Below are 20349 nucleotides of genomic sequence, written 5' to 3'. Positions count from 1 at the left end.
GTGTTCATCCTCAGAACTGATGTGTGAGGAGTTCATCTTTGATGCACAGAATAGCAGTGCTTTTTAGAGACCAACGTGTCGTCTCTGAGACATGGAAGAAGCCTGGCTGGCAGGCTGGTCACTGGATGAGCATCATTGACCTGTGGCCATAGCATTAGAAGCATCTACTTTTGTGGGGAGGAAAATCCCTTTTATCCCATTCCAACGAGGTGAGAATCCAATGTCTCTAGGGGTGGGGGAAGGGGGATCCTCTCGCTCTCATCTCATGTGACTTCCCTCTTCCTGTGCACCTAATTCATAGGCCAGCACAACTTCAGCTTCACTGACCACTTGTGAGAAACGCAAGTTCATGAGCCTCAACCCAGACCAACTGAACTGGAGGCAGGGCGGGGTCCAAGAGTCTGAATTTCAAGTTTCAAGAGGTCATTGTGTCTCCCAGAAAGCAGCTGGCCGCTCTCTGTAGATTTGCTTAATTAAAGGTGACTAGTGTCGCTAGACCACCTTTCTTCCGCTAAATCATCTCTTATGACCCTCTCTTTTGATGATTTTTTTTCAGTCATGTGATCACCCACATGCCCCAGGTTTGTGAAAAGGCAGTGGCCCACGTTTAGGAGGGGGAGGGGGGGGGGTCCACATTCCTCCAGGCTCCAAGCAACCGCATGAAAAACCGTGCTTTTAAAACAGCTACTTGTGGTTTCTGTCTCAAAAGCTGAGCCGGAAAGGGGTTTGTGGTTGTGCGACCCCGGCTGGGCCTGAGCGACAGTTTTGCGCATTGGGGGCGGGCTGGCAGAGGGGTGGGAGGATGACTGGCAGTTGTGTTCTGAGTGTTGTTTGGAGGCTGTAAATCTTGCCCCTGCAGCCCGCGCACGAGCTCACCCTTACCGTTTCTTGTCAAGAAAGGGGAATCCTGTGTCTCGTAGACCAAAAGTCATAAACAACTTTCGTTTATAGCCCTAAGCGCGAAAAACAGGCGCACGCGGGGCTCGGGGGTGGGGTGGGGAGGTGAGTGTGTGAGGGTTGTCCCCGTGCAATCTCTCTAGAGGAAAAGGAACTGCAATGTTTGTCTCTCAGTCACTGAGCAACACCCAGGCGAACTGGGTGCCTGTGGTCTGTTGTGGTTTTTCTTGCTCTTCCCTGCGCTGGTTCACTTCCACCCTCCGGATGCTCCAAGGCGCCCTCCATCTGTGCCCTGGGCTCCAGCTGCAGGGGTCCAGGGTGCCTCTCAGCCCCTTCCTCTCGCGGGAGGCGGGTCCTCGCAACCGGGCGCTGCGCTGTGCGGCCAGTAGGGGTCGCTGCACGGCGGCGCGCTCCCACCGCGGTGAATAACGGGGCCGGGCGGGAGGAGAAAGGAAACCTGCTGGGGGAGGCGGTGCGGCCCGCGGGCGGGCGGGCGAGCGATCGAGCGAGGGAGGAGAGAGTTCACTTTTGCCCCGGTGTCAGCGAGACGGGGCCGCCGCAGGCGCGAGTGAAGAAGCACCGAGGGAGCGGAGCGGCCAGCTCCGAGAAGCCGGGCGAGGGCAGCCCAGAGGTGGGATCGGAGCGCGCCCGCCGGGCGCGGAGCCCGCGAGCCTGGCCAGCGAGGGAAACCAAGGGGGGCGCGCCCCGGGAGGGCCCCCGGAGCAGCGCAGGATGCCGCACGAAGAGCTGCCGTCGTTGCAACGGCCCCGCTACGGCTGTGAGTGTTCGGGCTCCCGCTGATCTCGGGGCGCCCCTCTCCCTGGGACGGCGTTGGGGAGGCCGAGGGGCTTGAGGGCGCGCTGCGGAGGGCAGCGGCTGGCAAAGTTGAGAATTGGAATTGCAAAGGAGCAGGGCGCGGATTTCCAAGCCCCTTTCTTCCAAATTCCTAATTGCAGCTTCCAGCTAAGTCCCTCCACCTCGCAAGCCTCAGCAGCTCTGGTGCAGATCAGGTTGTGGTTTAGGGGTATCAGGTGAGGAGCCCGCCTTGCTTTGGGCGCTGCCGGCTCGAGCCAGAGGGTGGCGTAGGGGATCCGATGCTTCCCACCCAAAAGGGGCGGAAAGTTTGTTTGCTGTGGCTACAGGTGGGCAGCGCAGCTCCTGTGCCCGCGCGCTCTGCGAGAGGTGAAGGCACTTTCCTGGAAGGGCAGGCTTCTCCTACTAGTCTCTTTTGGGCCTCACCTGAGCAGCTAGAGCCACTTAGGCCCCACAGGTGTGAGGCCCTTCCAGCCAAAGCCTCCAGGGACACGTACCGCCCCCAGCCACTTTCCCGGTGGCTCTCCCCGCCCCCGATCTCCTGCGCGGGAGGATTTCTGTGTGGACAGACTCTGAGCCAGTCTGATTGAAAGTGACGGTGTCGGTTACCCAGCCCCGGGCTGCGGGCGGCGGAAAGAGGTGGCTTTGACTAACAAGAGGGAGCCAGATTATCTCCAACCACGTGGCCCCTTGCAGAGTTCAGAGTCCTAAATTTGCGCTAGGAAGTATTTCCTTTAAAACAAACAGAACGCTGGCTTCTTCTCCCGGGTTGGCCCTATCGACAAACGCATGGCCGCGAACCATGGGTTAATCTTTTGCTTGGACTGGTCTTGGTAGACGCAGTACCAGGTTTAGGTTAAGGTGGTGACGACTGCAACCGAGTTAGTGTGTTCATGTCGTTTGTGGTGTTTGGTAGGAGCACAGATGAAATCTTTGGAAGAGGGTCGCCAACTTCCCTAAGTCAGTCTCTCTCTCTCTCTCTCTCTCTCTCTCTCTCTCTCTCTCTCTCTCTCTCTCACACACACACACACACACACACACACACACACACACCAGTCTTGGAAGAGACTGTCAGAGGTGAGAGGTTTGTTTTTTCCTTGTGACAGCAAGGAGCCAGCTGCAGTTTCTGTAAAGTGAGAAAATGTATTCAGCCACCCAGCATTTTGCAGCCTGCCCAGTTTGCAGTTGATAAACCACTCAGAGAGCTCCTGGGGCTGGAGGAGGAGCCCTGTGCTCATCTGGTGCTTGCAGTGTCAACCTCAGGTCTTTGGGAGTCCTTTCCTGTGAAAAGCTCTTGGGACAGAGGGTGATTTCACTGTGTTGCGCTGTTAAGATGACTATAAGGTCTGTAACTAGGGGAGCACACATTACAAAATGGTTTGACATCACACGGCCTGCGTTATCCCTGTTTTATGCACAGTGCGAAGGGGATGAATGTGGACCAGGAATGCAGCATTTCCATTAGCCCCTGCATGGGCATCTGATATGATGCCTGATTTTTATTGAATCAGCCTGTCGCTGCAGCGAGCCTTAGAAGACTAATCAAGGAGGCATTGATTCGGCAAGCCTGAAGCCTGCTCTGCCGAATGAGCCACATTCCTGAGAAATCTTCCTCTAAGTTTCTGCGTTGATCTGGAGTGGCAGGGCGGGGTGCTGTGATTGGAGCCACTTAGCTTCCTTGGGCTTAGCAAATGTCGTTCTCCATTGATTCAACACGGTTAAAATGGGGAATATGTGCTTATGTGTTATCCATACTGAAATATATGGATATGTGAAATATGAAACGTTTAATATTATAGCTGGCTATTACCATTTAAATGAACATTTTAATAATACTTTTGATACCGCGTTCATATCGAGAATATGTGTACAGCGTGTTTTTTTTTTTGAAAAAAGCTATCTAGAGCTGGTAAGATGGCTCAGCCAGTACAGATGCTTGCTGCCAAGCCTGACGACCTGAGTTCAATTCCAAGGACCTACATGGTGGAAGGAGAGAGCTGACTCCTCCAAGTTATCATCCGACCTCCACAGGTACACACATACACACAGGACATCTAGCAGAATATACCTTGCTATTAATAGACACTACCAAGTTCTTTAACTATATGAGTTGTTGGTTTTTTGGGCCCTTTGTCAGGAAGGACAACAGGGTTGTCCTCACCTTGTATTATAGGGCATGCCTTTTTTTTTTTTTTTTTTTTTTGCCTGGTTACTGGTTTGGTAAGCAAGTGAGTTCAGGAAACTTCCAGCGCTAACTATCCCAAGTTTTCCAGACTGTTGTAAACTCTGGTGGAATAACAACCTTCCAGGGGTTTGAATTAAGCTGTTTTACTTGTTTCAAGTGTGGACTTTTCTGCTTTCTATCCCCTTGAACTGTTTTTATAGTCCGTAATTCTTACACAGTGCAACTAAATTAACCTGCCCGGGTCTCCCTCCTCCTCTTCAGGGTAAGCATCTGTAAAAAAAAAAAAAATAAAAAAAACCCGCCAACTCCTAAGTTGTGCTCGAGGGTTTGTCAGCGGCCTCTCCACAGTAGCTGCGAGCCTTCTCAGATTCCTGACAGATTGCTGAGAGTGTCCAAATTTGGACACAGGTGCACACTCAAGTAAAACTAAATAGACCAATTTTCGTTGAATTCCTGTTGCTCCTGGTCATGTGTCCCTGCAGCCTGCAAAGTCATGTGCGAGATAGTAACAAAAAAATGCTGAAGTGTCGTCTCAGCAATGCTAAGCTGATGAACGGCGGCGGAAAGGAGGAAGAGGCGGGAGCCATCTGTATGCAACCACAAGCATCGATGTAGCTACACATTTAAACAACACGTACGCGTAGGTGCAGGTCACAGTTCACTTTTGTGAGGTTGTAATGACTTAGGAAGTATTTGCTGAGTTACTTCTCAAAGCCCATTGTCACCATGAACCGTCAAAAGGTTTGTCTCCAATTAATTCCTTGAGAGTTAAAAAGGCCAGTGGTGAAAGCTCCCGATGCCTACAGTTAAGTTTCCTTCTCACTCACAATCCAGACATCGTGGAAGCATCACTCGGGGTCACTACTGGTTGTATACATGGCAGGAATGATAGATTTCCACTCCGAAAAGTCCAAGTCCTTCTCATGAGTTACATTGTAAAAGTAACAGTGACCGATGTTTCCTTGTTTACTCCATTCAGAAAGGGAAGTGGGTAATACAGGCTTGTCATTCCAATACTCAAGGCCAGGACAGGATGAGTGGGATTTGAGGCCAGCTCGGGAGGCATGAGGAATTCAAGGCTAGTCTGAGCCACAGAGCAAGTTTTTTTTTTTTTTTTTTTCTTAAAAATAGTTCAGCTGGAGGTTGGAGAGATGTCTAAGTCAGTAAAGTGCCTGTCTGGCAAGCATGAAAGTCTGATTTCAAGCCCTAGAGCCCCTGTCAAAAAAGAGGAGGAGGGGGAGAAGGAAGAGAGGATGCACATTTACGATCACAGTGCTGGGGAGGCAGAGGATGGGTGAAACTCACTGATGGGCTAGCCTTTCCTTATCCGAGAGCCTCGGGTCCCAGTCTCAAAATACAAGGTGGATAAGTTCTAAGGAGCAACACCTGAAATGACATGACATCGTAAATCCTCTCTCTCCCTCCCTCTCTCCGTGTGTGTGTGTGTGTGTGTGTGGCTTTAGCTGATAATGTTGAATTTTTGAGTGACGATGCCCTTGTCTGAAGAGTCTGAATGACGTGGCTTCTAAGTCACGTGGGAAACGGACCACTGAGGGAACCAATGCAATGCTTTCCTTTCGCCAGTCTGACATGGAGAAATGTCAGTCCTGAAGTAGCCAACTCAGCTGTGTAAAAGGGCAGACAGAGACTGTGGCGCTGTTCCACGAAGCTCAGCTCTACCATGCCATGCTTTCCTCCGAGGTGGGAGATGTCACGTGACACTGTCTCCACAGACCTAAAGTCCAGCTAGTCCTTTGGGTTCTAGTGTATTGGCCGAGCTCCTGAAGGTCAGCAGTTACAGGGTTGTTTTAGTGTGTTTTTAACTTTAATTACACAGGCTGAACTTGTTTGGGAGAGATTAAGCTTGTAATACCAAGTTGGCTTTCAAAGTTCATGCTATTTAGGATGTTAACTCTTTTCTCTAGGGAACTGTTGGTTGGTCGTTACTCCCACTCACCTTCTCTCCAAGCTGCTTCTGCGTGCATGGTGCTGGGAACCAAACCTCGGATCTCAGCTAAGCTAGCAAGCTCTCTTCCACTGATGTATGCCCTCAGCCTGCCATAAGCTTCAGAGCGGCTTCCTTTGGTCCAAGTCTCCTAAGGAAACAGCGCTAAAGCTTGCTTCACCTTTAGGCTAACCAAAGGAGAGGCAAAGGCCCAGAGCAAGCAGTTAGCATGGGCAGTGGAATTAAGGTTTGTGACCTAACTACACCTGGGTGGTTTTTAAAATCCGTTATTTCTTTCAGCGGGTCATTATTACTTTGGGGGAGAAATTGGGAGACAATTGCATTGCTAATTCTCACAGGATCTGGAATCCATGATTCTGTGTTACACACATAGCTAGTTGGTTACAGTACAGGGGCAACTTGCAGCAACATGGCCAGACCCCTCATCCACCTTTTACCAAGGGGCCACACCTGAGGTGTGTGTGTGTGTGTAGGGGTAGGTGTTGGGGATGACCCCTTCTTTCTGTCTCTTTCAGCTGTTGGTCATGACTTCCTCAAAGTACATAAACCTATAGCCATTTGGACAGGATGCTTTTAAAAATAGATACACTGTATTCTTTAAGGCGGATTTTAATGCATTCTTTTTTCTACAAAAAAAAAAAGCATAGGCAATTCATGGACTTATATTTATGGAGTACATTCAGGCTTGTCAAAGCATTCCGTGTGTAGATAAAGACATTCTGTCAAGCTCTGGGGCTCTGATGTGAAAGGAAGGCTGGCTTTTCCATAATAATATAATGGCACGCACCAATGACTCTAAATAGGATACTTTGTAAAAATGTGTTTTATTACATATACTGTCCTTCCCTTGAAGTCTGGGCTCGATGAGAAAAACTTGCAGGGGGGTGGCTAGCTGACCAGTGAGCTGCCACTTTCTGTTTCTTGCTCTGGTTTATCTTTCCTTCAGAGGAAGCCTGGTGTGAAGGAAATGGCCAGAGCTCTAACGTTGAATCGCTCTGGGTCTGAATTCTGACTTCCATCTCTCTTTGACTGGCGTTAGTGTCTCTGCCAGCACCTTGAGAGGTGTGTATTAATCGTAGAGCTACTGACCTGATTCATGCATGGTTCCTGGCTCACCGGGTAAAGGTAAATTGTAGTTATTTCAATGAATTGAGCATCTACATCCTATGTACAAAACATTGTGGGCGAAGGAAACACAGCTAGTTACAACTTAGAAGGAGACCTGGGGACTCAGGGTGTCTGTCCTCAGTTGGTAGGATGGCTGCTGTGCATGGGTGATGATGCCTTGGATTGGGTCCCCAGCCCTGCACAAAACAGGCAAGGTGGTGCATTCCTGTAATCTCAGGACTTGGAAGGTGAAAGCAGGAAGATCGGGGGTTCAAGGCCATCCTCAGCTACGTTGTGAGTTTGAAGGTAGCCCGGGGTACATGAGACCCTGTCAAAAGAAAGAGGTAGCGAGAGCCAGGCAGGCAGGCAGGCAGGCAGGCAGGTAGGCAGAGATAAGGAATAACACTTTTTCTAGTTTATTTTCAAGTTCTCTGGAAATGAAGACGTGAGAATGATGGGTCTGGGGCAATGAAAGGGCTTTGTTTCTGGTTTGGCTGAGGAGTCTGCATTTGAATGAGACCCTCAGGTAGGTCAGAGGCAAAGCTGAAAGATATTCTGGGGTACTTGTTGTGGAGATCAATACTTGCCAGGATTAATACTTGTTGTGGATAGATGCTGAGGGGTGAAGAAGTCACTGGAAGGGGAAACATCATGGAGTCCTTTATTTATAGGCAGTAAAGGTCAGTTTGTAGTATCTTCCTGGGCTTCAAGATACTAAAACAACTTTTTTTTTTTAAACCAATATGTTCTTGAGTGAGTAGCACTTTGGAAAGTGGAGTAGGGCAAGGCTAGGTATGGGGTTGATGGGGAATATGTGCACAGGGTACTGTCTGTTCAGCCGGTCCAGGGTCCTCTGAGTTTGAGAGGGCCTTTAGGATGGGTAGCATTGCCAGGTGGCTGTGCTGAAGGTAAGCGGATTCTCTGAGAGCGCGTAAGGGACACACACTGAGTGGGCGCAGATCTTGATGGCTAAGTTATCAGGGATAAGGTTTCTTCCTCTTCTTGTTTCCGCATTCTCTCCCTTACCTGTGATAGTTTTCAGTTCTCACATTCCACGGTGAGCATGCCCTCTGATGTTCAACATCTCACTCAGCCTGGTTGAAGAATGACTCAGTCCACATTTCTAGTTGGCTCCCAGTTGGGGGGTGAGGCTTTTTCAATAGTTATACTCTCTTTGGCAAGAGACCCACAGGTTTTACTAACGTTACCTGCACTCTCCTTTAACTTTATAATCGTGCACTGCTTCTTGGCCTTTGGCTAGGATAAAGGGCCATTTTACAGTCATGTATTGCACATGGCCTGTCTTTGTCAAGGGAGTGTCTCCAACACCGTCGAGGTTTTCAAAGGACACTTGCTGGAACAGCAATAGTAGAACAGTACTTGGGAACTTATGGAAAAGGCAGATGCTTGACTGTAGCCACCCTGTAGAAGTTCTGGGTTCTCTCCTCCCACCGTCCAGGTTTTTAAGAACCCTTCCAGATGATGCTGATGTCCTAGAACACTGGAAGAGAGAAAGGCTATTTCCAATATTCTATGACCCTTTACACTGTACTTGCAGAGGTTTGCCAAGAAAGTGCAAACATAGGTACCTTACACAACACTTTATTTATACCACCTGTTTGTGTTTTACTTGAGCACACAGCTGTACCATGTCCCAACCTAGGCATTGATTTCTATATAGATTCATGTTAATTGTAAGGGATTTGTTTTAGTGTGGCTTTGAGGTTCCTTTGCTCTCCCCTGGGAAACAAATATGACACAGACAGGAAAACAATCTTGTCTTTGTGGACTGTGCAGAAGTGAGGTTAGCTGCCTGGGGATTTACAGAGGAAAAGGTGCTATTAGAGTCGGGTGTGATGGTTTAAATGAGAATATTCCGCACAGTCTCATAGGGTTGTGCACTTGGACCCCCACTGGCAGTGCTGTCTAGGGAAATTAGTGGGTGGACCTTGCTGGAGGAGTATATCATGGCAGCAGGCTTTGATTGTTAAGGACTTGAGCTGCTTCTAGCTCACTTTCTGTTTCATACCCATCAAGGGGTGAGCTCTATACTTACTCCAGCTTCCTCACAGCCCCTCCTCCTTCCCAGGATGGTGATGGGCTTTTATCCCTCAGGCACCATAAGCCCTAACAAATCCTTTCCTCCTCCCTGTTGCTTTTGGTCCTGGTGTTTTTTTATCCCAGCAGTAGAAAGCAAACCAAGACATGGGGAGGTTGGGTGTGCTGCAGAACCTCCCGGGAACGGAGGCCCCAGTGGCTGCCAGTTTCAGGCTTCTAACCTTTAGGTCTTGCACTGGAGAGTGGACAGTGGACAGTAAGAATTAGAAAGTATTTGCTCTTTTCCTCTAGGTAGCTCACAGTTTTCATCCACTTGCTCAGTTTTAAGAATTTTTCAATGTGTTAGTAGAGATGATATAGACAGACATGAGGATCTAAGTGTGCCCAGGCCCTCCCCACCTTGCAGCGGAATGACAGATGTGTTCATTTTGCAATTGATGAACTGTAGAAAGCATTTTTATGGTTTTAGCTTGAGATTCCCCCCCCCCACACACACCTTTTTTTTTTTTTTTTTTTTTTTTTAAAGACAAGGTCTTACTATATAGGATGAGCTGACGAGAAAACGACTTTGTTTTTTTATTTTATTTTGGGGAGAGGCAGAGTCTTGCGATGTAGCTCAAGTTGACCTAGAACTTACTATTCTACTTTATCAGTCCCCTGAGTGCTGGATTACTGATATAAACTACTTAGTTTTGTCAAGAAAAGCTTTTAACTGCTTTCCTTTTTTTTTTTTTTTTTTGGTATACTTTTCCCGTACTTGGAAGATTGAAGTATGATTGCCGATAGTTACAATTTCGAGGGCAGTCTGGTCTGATCATCTGGCTGAGTGTGGCTAACACACACGTGTGTGCACGCGCTCATACACACACAATTGGATGGTTGTGGTCCATGCTACTTAGGGTAAGTTAAACAGAAGGAGTTCAGAACCAGCCTGCCCAAGTTAGGGGGCTTTGCCCCAAACTGAACCTAAATCCAGGGCTCTGGAAGGACAAGGCTGGAGCTCAGGGGTGGGAAGTGGGCTCAGCTTATGTATGAGGGTAGCTTAGTTCCTGATGATCTGGGTCAGTTCTCATATTTCATTGGCAATATGAGTTTACTTTTAAGTAATGCTGATAGCATATTTCCTATTGGCTCTTGAGAAGTTGTTTTGGTTTGCATGTGATAATATATTGTAAATACTTAGGAATCTAGCTAGTACCCCGTACTTTGGCACCTGGAAGTTATTATTATTATTATATGTTATTATATGTTTAGCTCAATATATACATTTTTTCTACTTTTTGTCTAAAGGAGACACTCACTTCCATTATTTTAAAAGCAGACAATTCATCTGGACTTTAGGCTTGCTTTCTCCTGTGGAACTCAAGCAAGTTATTTCAGTTTTTATGTGTCCTCATTTACAAAGTGTGGTTGGGAAGGTGTGTTCTCAAAGGGTTAAATGATTTTATGAGGCCTGTGTGTGCAGAATGGATGGCCATAGGCTCCTCCCTCTAATGGTGGGTAGCATGGTAGAACCCCTCCATCCATCCCTGCCTTGTCAGTCCTTCCATCTCTCAGCTCCCTTTCCCTCTCAGTTCACAGTATACGCACATCCTTGGCTCCTTCTCCTGTGAGAATGCGAAACTTCTTCAGTCATTTCTAAGCACATTGAGTTCTGTCTATTAATTCCGGTGGGGATCAAATTAAGCCTTGGAGGCGATCACTTAAGTCCCTGTATTCTATTAGTGCTTCCAAATAAGGCTGCAGAGTGCTGGCCTATTTGTTTTGTTATTTTATTGGGTTCTTATACCTTTACTTCTCTTCTAAACATTCCACGCTAATCTCTTTCAACCCGCTAACACTAGGTAGGAGAGAAAGAAGGTTAGAGTGGAAAGGGGACATCGACCTCTCCAGGCTACTTCCTCCTGATTAGGTCCAAGTCCAGTCTTCATCATCAGAATATTCAGTAGTCCAGAAAACCAACTACCCAGCAGTAGCAAACAGCCGCCACCCTCTTCTTTGAAATGCCCCTGGCTGCTCTGCTGCCTCTGCCATGTAGACCCGCCCCAGAATTAAACTATCTGCAGCTGGCAAAAAAATCACAGCTCCCTAGAGCAAGAGACAATCATAGTTCATGACTGTGGACAAACTGAAGCAGCCCTATATTCTATACCTGGGAGTAAAACACATTCACATACCATCACTGGGGTTTTAAAGACCTCAAAACTCTCACTACAAGAGAGGGCCTGGGTTTCTCTGTCGCTTGTTTTGGTCTCCTTACAGAGATCTTGCAGTTATCACCAGCAAATCTGACATACCCATTTTATTCTGAAGTTAGCGAGCCTTGTCCTGTCTCATCTAGTTGCAGGGTTAAGTTGGTCTTTGCCACTGGTGCTGATTTGAAGGGTTTCTAGTGCCAGCTAAATGAGAAGGAACCACTGGAAATGCTCTGATAGTCTGTGCCTGGCTTCATCGTAGCATTTGACTTTACTGCCAGGGTCAGCTGGTCTTTTGCGTAGCGTCTGTGGGATGCTAGCGGGGAGGGGAGGAGGAGGAAGAGGAGGAAGTGCGTTGGGTTCGTTAGGCATCTTTCAGACCTCAGAACTTTTGCCAAGTTTGAAGTTCACAGGCCCAGTGAAGCTGAACTGTGTGGTAACTGGGATGTTGGAGAACCTTGGGGGCTGGGGCTCTGCAGCTTAGCTCTTGCTTTACACGCGTGAGGCCCTGGGCTTGTTTCCCAACATTGGCCCCTAAGAAATGAAAATCCTTGGCTTATTCACTATCTGACGATTCAATTATCCTCTTACCTTCTCCTTTCTACCTTTCCCTTTTGTTTATTTATTTTATTATTATTGTAATTATTTTCTCCAGTGAGTTTCTGTACTACTTCCTTTATATGGTTGTTACTGTAACACCTGACAAAGATAACTTACAGGAGGAAAGATTGATTTTTGGCTCCTGGTTTCAGAGAATTGCAGCCCATCATGGCAGAGAGGGCATGGTGGAGCAATACAGCCGGAGCATGGTCAGGGTCTGTTCACATCACAGCAAGGCCATGAAACAGAGAGAGGGAAGCACGAGGTACCTTCAAACTAATGACCCACTTTTGTCAGACAAACCCCATCTTTTAAAGGGTCCACAGTCTCTTCAGATAGCACCACTGTCTAGGGAACCAGGTTTAACGATACAAGCTGGTGTCTCAATGGGGAACATTTCAGATTCAAACCAGACATCTCATAGAATCATTTATCAACCACCCCCTGGCTCCCCACTTCCCCCAAAGCAGCCACCGCCATCAGCCACACTTGGCAGATTCCTTGATGGGAACCTGAGTAGATTAGCTGCTCATTCTTTGCCTGAGCTTTGGGCTCACTGAACGGGCTTTGCAGGGTTGCACTGTGTGACTTGGCAAGGTGTCAGTCACACAACTCTACTCCCCACCCCCTACACTCTGCTTCCCCCATGAGTTCTAATAAGTAGGCTTCCTGGAGCCTCGCTGCCTATTAAACCCTTCGTAAGTTTGTCCAAGAAATGACAATTACAGAACTAATACAAACATGTGCTTGCTTTGTTCTGCCTTTACTAATGCAGACTTGTATTCTGCAAATGGAAAACATTAATTTTTAAAGAAACATACACAAAGATACTTTTCCTCTCCGGGCAAACCAGGTCGTTCCGCCCTGATTCTGGGTAAAGTCTCGAAGCTTCTCTCCTTGTGTCTCCTGAAAAGTGTTTGCTATTGTTAGTCTGACCTGGCAAGTAGTTTGTGCATATATATTCGCCCCCCCCCCCCAGTGTGAGCGTCATGTGTGTATTCAACAAGGTGAACTCTGAGAAAGAAATGAAATTTCTAATGTGCTTTTACATGGTAGTTTTGGAACCTCTGCAAATATACCTTTGGTCTGTTAAATAAGACAAAATCTAGTCACCAAACAAGGAATGTTCTATCTTACCTACGTTTGAGTGATATTTCTATGAAGTTCTGAAGAATTGTTTTAAAGTTTGCCTTTAGGTGCGGGGCCAGGTACACTATTTGAATTTTTTTCACTGTGTATTACTTTTTTTTTTTAAACAAGTGTATATTTAAAAAATATTGTGCCGCATCTATTATGCTGAGAATAATGTAAATAAAATAGAACAGGATAAAGTTGATGAGGGACAGGAGTGATGCTGGTACCTTGCCTGCGTCATCTGTCTCCACACTTAATTTTAGTCAAAAGGCAGTGAAACAATCACGTCAGCTGTCTCTATGTACTAAGATAATGGAGGGACTAAATATTTTCTCCTCTTCTCTAAATTTCTAATGTGTTTCTATAGTTGGAAAAGCTAAAGTAGGTATTTTTTGTTCCTCAAGATGGAGGATTCCTAGTATCCTCAAACTCTACTTTGAGAAAAATCAGAGCCTGCAGACACATTTAATGTTATTGGGAAGATTCAATGATAGTTCAGGTTTCCAGGCATGTTTGTGCATGCATATGAATGTGCTTATGTGAATGTATATGTATGTGCCTATGTGTATGCATGTGCATATGAGAGTGTGTTTACATATGTGTATATGAGAATGTGTATGTGTTTGCCCATGCATATGTGTATGCCTATGTATATACATATGTGCATGAGTGTGGATATATGAGAGGCTGCCTGACAGGAGTATTGAGGGCCCCAGGACTCTGCTGAGGGGTTGTACGTGAAGTGGAGATAATGAAAGTTTGAATCAAAGGCATAAGGATCAGCAAAGCAAACAGCAACGGTGACAGAAAAAAAACAAACAAAAAACATGTAGGCAGTAGCTAGTCGGAATTTTTAAATTTCTAGAGAAGGGAGTTGGTTCATCTGCAAAAGATAATGAATCATGTAGTACTTCCAGTGAATAAAGATTGCTGACATAAATGCAGGGCCCTGCTCTCTTGAGTTAAAAGGAGAACCCTTCAGGACCTGGAAAGAGGTGGGCCACTTGTTATCATCCCTCATTCAACAAGGGATAAGAAGTGTCTTTGTGCCATGGACTTTGCTCAGAGTTTGCAGATTAGGTATCTTTATGGGTCACCCGTGACCAAGGCCTAACATCAAATAAACGACAAGAAGCTTTTTTTTAGAGTCTCCTAAGCACACAGTGCCTTTGTCCCTCAAAAGAGAGAAAAACATTTGTGAACAGTGCATAGGTAAAACAAGGTTGGCTGTTCCTGCTTGGTCTGTTGGGAGCTGCCGTTGTATGCTCTGCACTGGGAAAGGTTGGAAGTGTTAGCAACCTTGACGAGTGAGAGATGAGGAGACAAGGGCCCTGGGATCGAGTGATGCTTACTGGACGAGACTGGGTGTGGCTTCTCTGAGCCTTTTCTATCTCTGGAGGAGGGGCTCACACTTACTTCACCTCCAATGGGGCACTAGGCAAGAGCATGCTCTGGAAGCAGTTTCAGTGCATCTGTGCATGGTGGGAGGGGAGACAAGTTAGCACTTCCTTGAATAACTCATTCTTGGGTCTTAAAGGGCGGCTTTGAAAAGGGTACATCCTCTAATCACTGGCCTCCCAGGCAGTACCACACTAGTTTTATGACACACACTTTTTTGGGACTCGTGTTTGAAATGAGCCCTTTCTTCCCCTCTAGCTTGGAAGGTCAAAGTTTGGTTCTCTGTGTTTAACTCTTAGCCACCGTCTTCTCTGCCCATTGGACAATTTCTTTTACAGAAAGTGTCAGTATTGAAATTGTGGGTTAATGGTAGGAGCCAAAATCCTGGAAAGCGTTTTCCCAAAGGAGTTCCTCTGATCTGGAGTCATTGAAAAGTGTTTGATGAAGGAAAGAAAGGCCATTGTATGAGACCGAGTGCATCTCTGGTTTACACAGGAGGGGAGAGGAGGAAGTTTGGGAAGGCGACTCTGTTTCCTTTTCTGTTGGTAGAGACCCTTCTTTTTTCTTTTTTTAAAAATAAGGTGAGATGCTGGGACATGTTCTTGGGAACGTGGAGGGGGTGTGGTGGAAGCTCAAGCTGCTGGAGGTTGAGATCTCCCAGGGTGAGCATGGGTATCGATGTCACATGTTCAGTACACATCCTTGACTGCTCTCCACGCTCTAACAACGCCATGCCTTAAAGGTCTAATTCATTACGGTCAACCTGTGTCCTGGTTAGTTTTATGTCAGCTTGACCCAAGCTAGACTTGTTTGCGAAGAGGGACTTTCAACTGAGAAAATACCCCATAACATTTGCCTATAGGCAAGTCTGGTAGTGCATTCTCTTGATTCATGACTGGTGCAGCACTCCTCCAGGGCCTCTGCATCACCTCCTGCCTCCAGTTCCTACCCAGACTTCCCTCAGTAAGGGACTGAGACCTGGAACCGTGAGATGAAACAAAACATTTTCCTTCCCAAAGTGCTTTTGGTCACAGTGTTCACAGTGATAGAAACCCTAATTATGACAACATGGCTGCCAGTTAAACTCTAAGGAGCTTGCCAAAGCAAAAGATGCTGTGCCCTCTTGCTTATTTTTCCAGATCTTGTATTTCTTAGAGGGGATGTTCTTGCAAGATATTTTAATTTTATTTTAATTGCCATGTAATAAATTTATTTTGCCTTTCAAAGTAACGTATTAGCATGTGTTGATTGTATACGGGAATTTCATTATGACATGTCAGCGCGCCTGTGATTTAATTTGATCACATCCATCCCTCCATCACTGTTCCTTATCTTCTCTCTCCTCTTTTGCCTTCCATATCCCGAGCCATCGCTCCTTTTACTTTCGTGTCTCTCTCTCTTTTTTATACCCCTAATAAGAATGGCTGTCACTAAGAAAGCAACACACACTGGTGAGAACACAAGGGAACCTAAGCCTCCGCTCACTGCTAGAGTAAACTCGAATTATATTAGCGCTGTCACTGTGGAAGTTAATATGGGAGCTCCTCCCCAACTAAGTAGAGAACTTCCGTTTGACCCACCTAACACGCCTGGGTGCATATTCAAAAGAATTAAACGTAACTTACCAGAGAGATACTGCCTAAACCTGTTTATCACACTCTGTTCATTATAGCCAAGTTACAAAATCAGACTCACTGCCCATCAATAGGCTAAGGGCTAAAGAAAATGTCACAACACACACACACACACACACACACACACACACACACACACACGATACTTTCATTCAAATTCAACCATAAAAATGAATTATTAGCCAGGCAGTGGTGGCGCACACCTTTAATCCCAGCACTTGGGAGGCAGAGGCAGGCTGATAGAGTTTGAGGCCAGCCTGGTCTACAGAGTGAGTGCCAGGGCTACACAGAGAAACCTTGTAAAAAAAAAAAAAAAAAACAACCAAACAAACAAAAACCCAAAGAAACGAAACAAAACAAAACAAAACAGAATTATTTAGGTTTTTTCTCCCGGTTTAAAAATGTTTGACCCTTGGGAGCCTCAGAGATCACAGTGAACATTCAGCCTAGTACCACCCATCCATCTGCAGACTTTGGGACCAACTCATCTCTAAACACTTTAGCATTGATCTCAGCTACCCAGAGTGAGAGCATTCTCTTCCACAGATACATCCTCAAGACCGTGCATATCTTCGTTTTTATTTTAACATGGAGATTACCCTTAGCTGTACCTTAGAACCATATTTCAGGGTCCAGTCAAGTTTCTCAGTAGTCTTTGGTGGCCATATTCTTTTCTCTGGCTGGGGCAGCTCCTGCATCCCACTCAGTTCAATGACACAGCATCCTTGAGAAGCCCAGGCCAATTTGCTGATGTGGGTGCTTCATGAATGCCTGTGCCCTCTGTGCATAAGTTGGGGCACGCTGTCTTACCTACCATTCCCAGTGATAAGCAGATACTTATAAAACCTCCCTGGAGAGGCCAGTGTAGCCAAGGCTTGAAACTTCACAGTAGTTAAAACCTGGCATATGACATAAAATGGCCATGGCTCTGAAGCATCAGAGTGACATTCAAAGCGAGGAGAGAGGGAACAAGAGAGGATGATACTGTTGAGAGAAACAAATATTGCATATTTTCTCATGTGAAAAAATCTAGATTTACATATACATACAGGGTCAGGCATACTGTTGCACACCTTTAACCTAGCATCCCAGCACTTGGGAATCAGAGGCAGGCAGAGTTTTGAGTTTGAGGCCAGTCTGATCTACATAGTAAGTTTCAGGTCAGCCAAGAGATACACAGTGAGATCCTATCTCAAAGAACGTGTGTGTGTGTGTGTGTGTGTGTGTGTGTGTGTGTTATAAAAGTAAGGAGGGGCCAGGCAGTGGTGGCACACACCTTTAATCCCAGCACTTGGAGGGCAGAGGCAGTTAGAGGTCAGCCTGGTCTACAGAGTAAGTTCCAGGACAGTCAGGGCTAAACAGAGAAACCCTGTCTGGAAAACCAAGAGGAAAAAAAAAAGTAAGGAGGGAACTATTTGGGGATAGGAATGGTACTAAATCAAATATGAGCAATGTACAATGATACATGTATATGAAAACATAGTAAATCCATTATTTTATGTGAACATTAATCTTAAAGAAGTATGTTATCTGTCCTCCTTGTCCATCTGCAGAAGTTTTCATCTCGAACTGAAACTCTGGACATAGGAAATGGCAATTCCACATTCTCTCCTCCACCTACAACCTTGTTCCTACCATTACCCGTCTGTAATAGCTGCTGTAGGTACATTGTGTTGTGTAGGTGACACCCTTCAGTTAGCATTAGGCCTTCTCGGCCAGGCTTGTCTCACTTAGCATGTCTTCAGAGTTCATCCAGGTCACAGTATGTGTCTGTGTTTCCTTCCTTATGAGCAAAACCAAATAATACTCTACATTGTGGACATCATGTACACACAATATTTTCTGTCCATTGGTTGATGGACACTTGGCTCTAATGAACCAAGCTGCTATGAACAGGGTGTACGCTTCTTTTGGATATGTACCAGTAAGTGGGATTGTTGGGCTGCATGGCAGTTCTGTGTTTAATCTTTTGGGGAGCCACTGTGTACTCCTCACTTTAAATGGAGTAGATTGAAGACGGCTTAGAAAAGTAAACTATCATGCATTTAAGGATGCTCTCTTTAGCTCTGTAGGCCTTCAGCCTCCTGTTTAAGATAACCTCCTGGGAAGCTGTGTGTGGCTCTATTTCTTCTTCATAGAGAATAAAGTTCTATGCTCATAAAATTTAGCTGTGTGCCAATTTATTTCTTGGCAATCTGGGGTGATATGCAGAAACTAGCTTTCATTTCCACTTTTTGTGACTTTTAAGAGAGTTTCCTTAGGTTTTGATTGTTAAGTCGGGATAGTGCATGGGAAATGAGAGTTGCCTGTGATCTCTGTGAATGGTGTCAAGTGAAATAAAGCCTGCTTTCCCAGAATGTATAGGATTTAAAAATATAGTATTATTCTGGTGTATGCACCCAACTCCTTCAAATGCTAGTGATGTGACCTTAGGCAAGATACTAAACTCACCTGTAACATAGGGATAAGAATGAAATGTATTTGGATGAATTCATCTGTTTGAAATGTTTGCTACATACAAGACACTCGTTCAGCATAGGCTATTGAGATTCCTTCTGCATAGGCTATTAAGAATAATATAATGGGCTGGAGAGATGGCTGAGCACTGACTGTCTCCCAGAGGTCCTGAGTTCAATTCCCAGCAACCACATGGTGGCTTACAACCATCTATCATGGGATCTGATGCCTTCTTCTGGTATGTCTGAAGACAGCTACAGTGTACTCATATACATAAAATAAATTAATTAATTAAAAATAATATGCTTAAAACATGCTTAGGTAATCCCAGCTGTTCCCAGAAGCTGGTATTTTAAAATGCTCTATTACTTACTGTTTGACTGGACTTGGCCTCTCTTATCCAGATGTCTTGGGACTGGCAACCTGAGGCCTCTAGAATGGTAGATCTTAGGGAGTATAAGGCATGCGTGGTACGGGTGGATGAGAGCCAGTGCTCCAAATAGCTGAACTGCACGTAAGGGAGACCAGCTCCTTGATGATGTGAGAGAAGCTCTTATGTATTGCTGAGGCAATGGCGTATAGATAAAGCATGTAGGTTTGGGTGATTCCAGCTTCCTGATGCTTTGGGTAAGGTGAACTCAGGACTAGCCAGCCTGTGGAATTTGAAGGCTACTTATATTCTTTTATTCCCTGGCTGGCCATGAGCCAAGAGCTCTATGAACAACAGTCTAGTTCCACAGTACCAAGTTGTTTGGCTTGGTTTTGTTTTTGATGTATATGAGACAGGGTCTCATGGTTTTCAGGCTGGCCTTGAGTCGGCTCTGTTTAGGATGGTGTTGAACTCCGGATGCTTCCTCCTCTACCTCCCAAGAGCTGGGATTCTAAGCATGTACCGCCACACCCTGTTTCCCAGTCGCTGCCTCCTAATGACTAGTTGGAGACTGGGCTGAGCTCACTGTGTGGAATTCCCAGGGTTATTTATCAAGAAAAACGTTGGCTCTGCAGAAGAACCTGGTGTGTTTTGAAACTCAAGACAGTCCTACTTCAGCAGAAAACCCAGATCCTATTTCTGGGCCTCAAGTCTGTCCTGACTCCCCTGGACAGCCTGAGGGGGACATGCTTCATATCTTGTAGGAGGTGACAGGGTGAGGTGTGGCATTGTATACACATCTTTAGAGAGGGGAACTAGTTTCTGCTCTTCTCTGCCCATTTAATTCTAATGCTACTTATAGCAACAGGCATATCTAAATGCTTACATGTGCCAGGTTCTATTCTAGGAAATATTTATTTGTTTGTTTATTTATTTACATGTATGTATGTATGTATGTATGTGTAGCCAACAATGGCCTTGAACTCTTGATCCTCCTGCCTCTACTTCCCAAGAGGTAGAATTACGGCATTTAGCTCCGCCCTTAGCTTCCAAACACTTAAAGGGAAATGAATTATCCACTGTAATCCTCACAATAGTCCTGAGGTTTGTGGCATTAGCCCCATTTTACTCGAGGAAAAAACCGGGTCTGACAGATTAAGTGCTTGCATAAGATATGGATCATCAGTAGAAAAGGGAGGATTTGAACCCAGAAAGTGTGACTCCTGGCTTTGTGCCCACCATGCCTGTTGAGTTCAAATTTAAGGTCAAGATTGGTTCCTTTGTACTCTGAATTATGGGTAAAGTATTTAACCATTGTATCATGTTCCTGTTATAATACATTGCCACTCTTCCATCCAGGATAGCCATTCAGTTTGGGACCTCTAGGTATCCTAGCACAGTGTCTGGCTAATCTTAAACAATGACTTGCATCTGCAGGGATTGAAATTAGCTGGTGCCCATGTTTATTAATCACCATCACCACCTCATCACCGCTGCCATCATCATCATCATCATCATCAGTCAAATGTAGGGTC

At 45.9% G+C, this 20349-nt stretch overlaps 1 protein-coding gene across 1 annotated transcript in view; it reads left to right on the top strand.

Annotated features, from left to right (window-relative positions):
- The first annotated feature begins 1376 nt into the window (after positions 1 to 1376).
- The window catches only part of Iqgap2 (IQ motif containing GTPase activating protein 2), a 259748-nt gene continuing 240775 nt past the window's right edge, over positions 1377 to 20349 (top strand). Inside the window, exon 1 of the mRNA XM_021180833.2 lies at positions 1377 to 1675. Coding sequence (XP_021036492.1) covers positions 1630 to 1675 — 46 coding nt within the window. The 5' untranslated portion in view covers positions 1377 to 1629. The remainder of the gene's footprint in view (positions 1676 to 20349) is intronic.

Source organism: Mus caroli, chromosome 13 (assembly GCF_900094665.2).
Source record: "Mus caroli chromosome 13, CAROLI_EIJ_v1.1, whole genome shotgun sequence".
NCBI classification, from domain to species: Eukaryota; Metazoa; Chordata; class Mammalia; order Rodentia; family Muridae; genus Mus; species Mus caroli.
The sequence above is the reverse complement of the archived record's forward strand: the minus strand, read 5'-3'. Positions and strand labels throughout refer to the sequence as shown.